The sequence below is a fragment of the Kryptolebias marmoratus genome, linkage group LG20 (assembly GCF_001649575.2).
Source record: "Kryptolebias marmoratus isolate JLee-2015 linkage group LG20, ASM164957v2, whole genome shotgun sequence".
Taxonomy (NCBI): domain Eukaryota; kingdom Metazoa; phylum Chordata; class Actinopteri; order Cyprinodontiformes; family Rivulidae; genus Kryptolebias; species Kryptolebias marmoratus.
This window is the reverse complement of record NC_051449.1, coordinates 25,426,914-25,433,888: the sequence shown is the minus strand read 5'-3', so window position 1 is coordinate 25,433,888 and position 6,975 is coordinate 25,426,914. Positions and strand designations below refer to the sequence as shown.

General features: G+C 37.1%; 1 protein-coding gene across 6 annotated transcripts in view; it reads right to left on the bottom strand.

The window, feature by feature from the left end:
• The window catches only part of asph (aspartate beta-hydroxylase), a 54,435-nt gene that overhangs the window by 11,712 nt on the left and 35,748 nt on the right, over window positions 1–6,975 (bottom strand). For all 6 annotated transcript variants that reach the window (XM_037981866.1, XM_037981864.1, XM_037981865.1 and 3 more), the window contains 4 exons: window positions 6,169–6,243; window positions 4,448–4,513; window positions 2,451–2,593; window positions 625–714 (listed from right to left, as the gene is read on the bottom strand). In XM_037981866.1, coding sequence (XP_037837794.1) covers window positions 625–714; window positions 2,451–2,593; window positions 4,448–4,513; window positions 6,169–6,243 — 374 coding nt within the window. The remainder of the gene's footprint in view (window positions 1–624; window positions 715–2,450; window positions 2,594–4,447; window positions 4,514–6,168; window positions 6,244–6,975) is intronic.

The window sequence follows — 6,975 nt, the reverse complement described above, 5'->3', positions numbered from 1 at the left end:
AGGTTGTGCTGAAAAAAATGACTCCAAACATGGCAGGTTAAACCACTTTTAGGGTGAAATATAAAGCAAATTTAAAATAGTCCAAAAAACGTCCAGTTTCACCCTAGACCCCAGAGGGTTAAACAGCAAGAGTCCTCCATCAGACATAAATGAGACAACATTCCCTCCTAAACCTGCAGCAGCTGCTCTCCTCACTTCCTGGATGTTTACAGACTGTTGTTAAAAGAAGAGGAGAGGCTTCACAGAGGGAAACATGGACCTGAACAACGTGTTCAAAATTACCTTATTGTTTCCCCAAAATGGTACATTTTTCAAGTGGAAACATTTCATATGTTTACTATATTCCAATATGAAATGGAGTTGGGGTTATAATTTAAATTTTATTTAAAGGTGTATTACAAACATAAAACCTTCTGTAAATGGGAGCTGATGAGACAGAAATAGTTGAGCTGTTTGTAAATGAGGAAAATTCCAAACTGCAAAACATTAAGCTGATTTTGTGTTCATCTTATTTTGAAATCCGGCATTAGGGTAAAAAAAAAAAAGAAATCACCTGCAGAAAACAAATTCTCCTTGCTAAAACACTTTGTTCATGAAATCACTGCAACAAAATGAACAACATACCTCCTCCTCAGCCACCTCCCCACCAACAGGAAGCCCCTCTTCTTCTGCAGGAAACTCCTCCTCCAGAACCTCTGGATCCTCCTCTGTTACCTAATGTGTCAGACACCAACCACATGTCAACTATGTGTTTCAACATTCTATTAAATATTTCGTCCAATTTTTTGTGGAAATTCTCAACTCAAAGCTAGATGAAGAACTATTCCTTTAAGTTAAATACCGTATTTTACACACTGGATTATAAGACACACTGTCAATGAATGGTCCATTTTCAAATTTGTGTCATGTATAAAGCACACCGAACATTGTCTGCACCTCCCAGTTTTGGTAACTTTGCGCAGACTGTACGTGCCGCGCTGCATTCAAAATGGAGGATTTTGGTGCTCTAGTGGAGCTGGTTTGCCTGTATCAGCATTTATATGATCCCTCTATGAGAGATCACAGATAATCAAACGGTTCAAAACTCACAGAAGAATACTGCACCGACGTAAGCATCAAGTATAAACGCCCACACCGCTCGCTCAGGTCCACGCACCGTGCATGGAGCCCTGTGCGACTATAACTGAGCCTTAATGCTGATAGCAGAGCAGCTTTGTAGTTTACCAAAGTTTTACTAAAACATTACGACTTCTCACATATAAGGCGCTCCGGATTATAAGACGCACTGTCGTTTTCTGAGAGAACTAAAGGCTTTTAAGTGCACCTTATAGTCCGGAAAATACGGTATATTGTTTATGTCTTAATAATACACATTTATATTTAAATATTTTCCTAACAGAGCACTTCACTCTCAGACTGCAGGTTAACTTGTGATTCCTATAATCTTTAAGATGCATAGGCCAAATATACTCTTAAATATACCAAACATAATCATAAATATGTTATTAATTAATACCGAAAAATTTCAATGCAATTACTTTAACAAATTTTTCAGGGCACTTTATAAAAGTCTACATTAAGTTTAGTTTTTCGTTTTAGTGTGCAGCTTAAAGCCTTTTCAGTTGGAAGAGAGCGAGGCTGCTCTACATGAGTCTGACTGTGTCTTAAGCATAATATATTCATTTCAAAGCTCTAATAATTCTTTTTATGTGAGGTAATCAAAAAGGTGTGTGACCTCTACTGGTCAGGAATTACCTCCCTCAGAAGTTTGGGTGTGAAAACAAAAACTGAATGCTTCTTAGTTTGATGCAAATTACTTCATGTTTTTGATTAAAAGTCCAATTTGGAGGGAAAAAATGAAACTTCAAAAATATCTACTTTCCATCTTGATCCATCTAATTCTTCTTGATAATTGTGGTTAAATAACACACAGGAAAACAGCAGGAGAATCAGGTTGTGAGTTCAAAGGCGCCCCCTGCAGACGAATCAGGTTACTGCACGCCCAACTTCTGGGTCTTTCAAATGTGGTTTCATGTCAGGTCAACAAAATGAAAAATGTAGAAAGACATGTCCAATATATTAGCACTTATGTAGAAAATGCAACATTATACATGTGTCTATAAACATTATTTGCAACAAATTCCACAAAAATTGTTTTTGTAACACAAATTATATATGAAACAAATTTTAATATTTACTTTTTAACTATTATGTATATTTATTCCTTCTTTTTTTAAATATCTCACTATGCCTCCCCTGGCTACACATCACTGATTATTACTTGTATCAGTACTCTGTATCAGCAGTTATTCAAATGTAAGTACTTTTACTTGGTTTGCAAAGATGTGGTACTGGTGCATCTCTGAATCCAGAACATCCCAAAGTGACAGCTCAGAACTGAAATTAGATCTGCTGAGAATTAAATTATGAAAACCCCGATCTGTACGAACCTCCGTATTCTCCACAGGCTCTGGCTCTGGTTCTGGTTCTGGTTCTGGTTCTGGCTCTGGTTCTGTCTCTGGTTCTGGCTCTGGTTCTGGCTCAGGCTCAGATGCCAACACCTCGTGCTCAGCAGCGACTTCAGGTTGAATCTCTGGAGCAGAGAAGCAGAGAGCTGTACTAACTGTTTTCCTTTTATTATAAATAAATACAAGGACATACACTTCCCTCTATGGAAGCCATATGGAGAGAGAGCAACATTTAAGCTTTTATTTCCAAGTGTTTACACCTGGAAACAAAAAGCATTATTTGTAATGGAACACCAAATGTTTAGGTGAGCAAAAGGACCATGTGACTGACAGGTGTTTTTGACCTGAGTGAAGTTGGCCCCCCACCTTCTTCAAATCAGACGAAATTGGTGTCAAAACAACTCAGCTACGTTTGTGCTGGTTTGTGCAGCAAAAATGTTCGTTTGTGCCGCTATCATTTTAAAGATATAAATAGAAAAGTTTCCAGGGGTCATCAAAGGTCAATGAACATCTGTTCATGTTGGAACTGTGAATTTATTTCAAATTTTATGTGCTAAATATTATCATAAATAATTTATTTATAGCCTGGAAGAAATTCTTTTGGAACTAGATCTTATTTAGAATGAACAGGTTGGTACAACACCTCCCAAAACAAACTCGGTGACCTGTATCTTAGCTTCTGATCACTAGAGGGTGCTATTAGACAAACTGTACTTTTGAAATACAAAAAATAAGAGTAGAACCAAACATGTGCTTTCTAAATAAGATCTACTTCCAAAAGAATTTTTTCCAGGCTATAAATAAATTATTTATGATAATATTTAGCACATAAAATTTGAAATAAATTCACAGTTCCAACATGAACAGATGTTCATTGACCTTTGATGACCCCTGGAAACTTTTCTATTTATATCTTTAAAATGATAGCGGCACAAACAAACATTTTTGCTGCACAAACCAGCACAAACATAGCTGAGTTCATCGACACCTATTTTCTTTGGTTTTATAAAAGTAGGGGGGCTGATTGACCTTTTGACCTTTAACCTTTCATTAATATCTTCAAAGCCAAAGCAGCACAAACGTTTGACCCCAGTTTCGTCTGATTTGAAGAGGGTGTGGGGGCCAACTTCACTCAGGTGTGTTTGTGTTGCCCAGGTGTGTCTTATTACATTGATTATGCTAACAGTAAAATGAAAGAAACTGGCCTCACTGTTTCAATTCAGATGGAAGTGTACAAGTCTGAAAATCAAATCCATCCATTTATCTATTTTCTATATTCACTTGGTCCTGTTCAGGGTTGTGGGGATTTTCAGAAATCAGCAAAGAAAAGGGGGGGTACACCCAGGACAGGTCACTACTCTTTTACATCTCTGGCATCCGCATCTCACCCTTTATGTTCATTACAACAAGTTTTTCAGGTTTCATTTATACTAACTCCACTATATGTAAAATCATTACAGATGCCTTATGAATAGAACATTAACCAGATTTAATATTTTTCACTAATACTGCACAATAATTTTCATTTGACTTATAAGCTGTGATTAGCACTGTTGCCTCGCAGGTTCACGTCCCACCGGGGGTGTTTTTGTGTGGAGTTTTCTTCTCCCTGAGCATGTGTGGGGTTTCTACAGGTTTCCTTCCACTGACATGCATGTTGGGTCAATTGGTAACTCTAAATTGTCCCTAGGTATGAATGAGAGCGTGAATGGTTGTTTGTCCCATTTGTCTCTATGTGTCCCTGAGATGGACTTGTGACCTGTCCAAGGTGTCCCCCGATTGTCTCACAAAATGGCTGCTGGAGACAGACACCAGTCTTCCACGACCCGGAAAAGCAAAAGTGAGTCAAGAAAATGGATTGATGGACGGATGTTCTGTATCCGAAACCTCTAAACTCCAATTATAAAGAAATAAATGTTCGTTTTCACTTACAGAATCAGTTTTCTTCTGGTGATATGTCACCAAAAATAACTACACACCTGGTGATTGTGCTGCAGTGTCCTCAATCACATTGTCCACAGGCTCAGGGTCAGGCTCGACGATAGCTAAAGACAAAAGGTCATGTTATAAAAGAAAATGTAACGAGTGAATAAATAGCTGATGGACTACAGCTAATTAAGGGCACCTAAATTATTATTATTTTGTTTTCCAGAGTTTTAAGACTAAAGACAAGATACTGAGCATAAAGTCAAAATATTTTTACAGAAAAAAGCCAAAATGGCAGAAATAAAAGGTATTATTTTAAGATAAAATAAGGAGTTTAAAACCAAACCATAATTAGTGCAAAGACCTACAATAGTTAGATGATTTGTTATGACTTTATAATTTGGAAGAGGTTTTAATGGAAAGGAACTTCTGCCTGGAGCTGCAGACAACCTATGAATCATTTTTAGTGGCTTAGGCTGCAGGATGAGGTTTAACATAGAACAATAATGATGTCAGCTAGTTTTATAAAGTTCAGATGTTTTCAGAGTATTTTGAAGACATCACATGTGTATGGTCGACACTCTTACTGTGATGGATTGATGCTCTGATACAACTTTATTCTCAACATTACAACTCAAATCTCAACATTTTGACAATAATCTCAGTTTAACTCTTCTCAGTTTTACGGTATTAATCTCAACGTTATCACTTTAATCTTGACATTTCAGCTTTATTTTTAACTATACAACAATTGTTCTACTCTTGGCATTAGGATTTAATTTCAACACTGACTTTATCCTTGACATTTTGACAATATCCTCAACATTGTGACTTTAATTTTATCATTATGATAAATCTTGACATTAAAATGTTATTCTTGACAGTACAACTTTTCTTGACATTATGACTTTAATCTCAACATCATAGCTTTATTCTAGACATTTCAATATTTATTTTTGACCTAATTCCTAACATTATGATTTTAATCTTGGTATTTCAACAATATTCTTGACACAACTACTTTTATCTTTGATATTTAGCCAGCATAGTAGAACTACATGAACAAAAGAAAATCAACATGTAAAAGAAATTATCTGAGGATTTTTTAATTTATTAGACAGGAAAGTGTCCCAATAATTTACACGAAGGTGTGGGACTTAGCATTGTGTTGCAGCCAGCCATTATGGGGTCTTTTGTGGCTTCTGGTCCTACCTCCAGGTATAATATACGTTGATGCTTTCATGTAACTGGTTTCTTCAGGTTTTCTCAGAAAATACTGTGCACATGCTGAGACTTTTAGATCTTTAGAAATCCTTTTACTGGTGTAAAGTAGTTTGGTCTGTCAAAGTGTGTCTTAAACAGGTTAAAGATACAACTTACAGTTGGTTTCTTGTGTGTAGATTCACCACTGGTTCATTCATTGATTTTGGAAGCATCTAAATGTCAGAGTTAAGTGACTGACTCAAACACATTTCTCAGGAACTGGACTGAAAATGAGTGTAAAAAGGTGCCAAAATGTGAAGAAAATAAAAATGTTTAAAGACGTTCAAAAATCCTGAAAAGCTATTCCTCCAGACCCTTTTAAAAAGATGTCAAAAACTTGATTTTGTGAACTAAAGACTATTTTATTTTTATTAGTTTTGAAATTTATTTACAGAATCCTCAGAACATCACAAACCTCAAGGAAGTGCCATTCTGTTTCTGCTGCAAACATGTTTTCCTGTCTGCTTTGAAAAGGAGAGAAGCTTCTACAGTATGTCGACACGTGTGCTACCTTCTGGTGTTGCTTCTGGTTCCACAGCAGCCTCGTGGCTCCGTTCGGTGACGACAACAGTCTTCTCTTTTAGTCCTACATTAAATGATCACATGTTGTTGACACAGTTTTCATATGTGTGTGTATTACAGACACAAACCTGATGTGTGTGCAAAATGTCACTCTTTCTGTATGGTTTTAAACACTTCAAAAGGGTTTGTAGTTCTAAAATAGAAAAGGACAACTGAAGCAATGCTTTAGGTTTTATTGTGCAAACAAAAGCAGTCTGGCATTTCAGCATGTCTGTCTTCATCAGTCCTGTGATGAAGACTCTGATGTCATGGTAGCGTTGAAACATCAGTCTGCCTTTGTCTGCACAATAAAGCTCCAGCCTTCCTTTCTATTTTAGAAAATTGTCCTTCTGCTGTGAGGCTCCCATTTCAGAACATTCACAGAAAACCTGGATTTTACAGAGTTGTGGTTGTTTTGCTGGCGAAGCTTTATTCTGGCAACATAATATTGGCACGTTGTACCATGTTACGTTTGGGCATGCCATCCAGTACTAAAACAGACTTCAGTTGATGTGTTTGGACAGAATGGTTTTTCAAAAATATTCCCACCTTCTTTGAGATGAACACATTTAACTAGGATTCAAAATAATTAGGATTAAGAAATGCAGAACTTACCTTAACCCTAACCCGGTGAGAGGCGCCGAGCAGGAGTGGGCATACTTGTTGCCCCCCATCTTGGTGCCTGTATGTTGGGGTTTACCCCGGTGAACGAGAGGGTAGCCTCCCTCCGCCTACGTGTGGGGGGACGGGTCCTGAC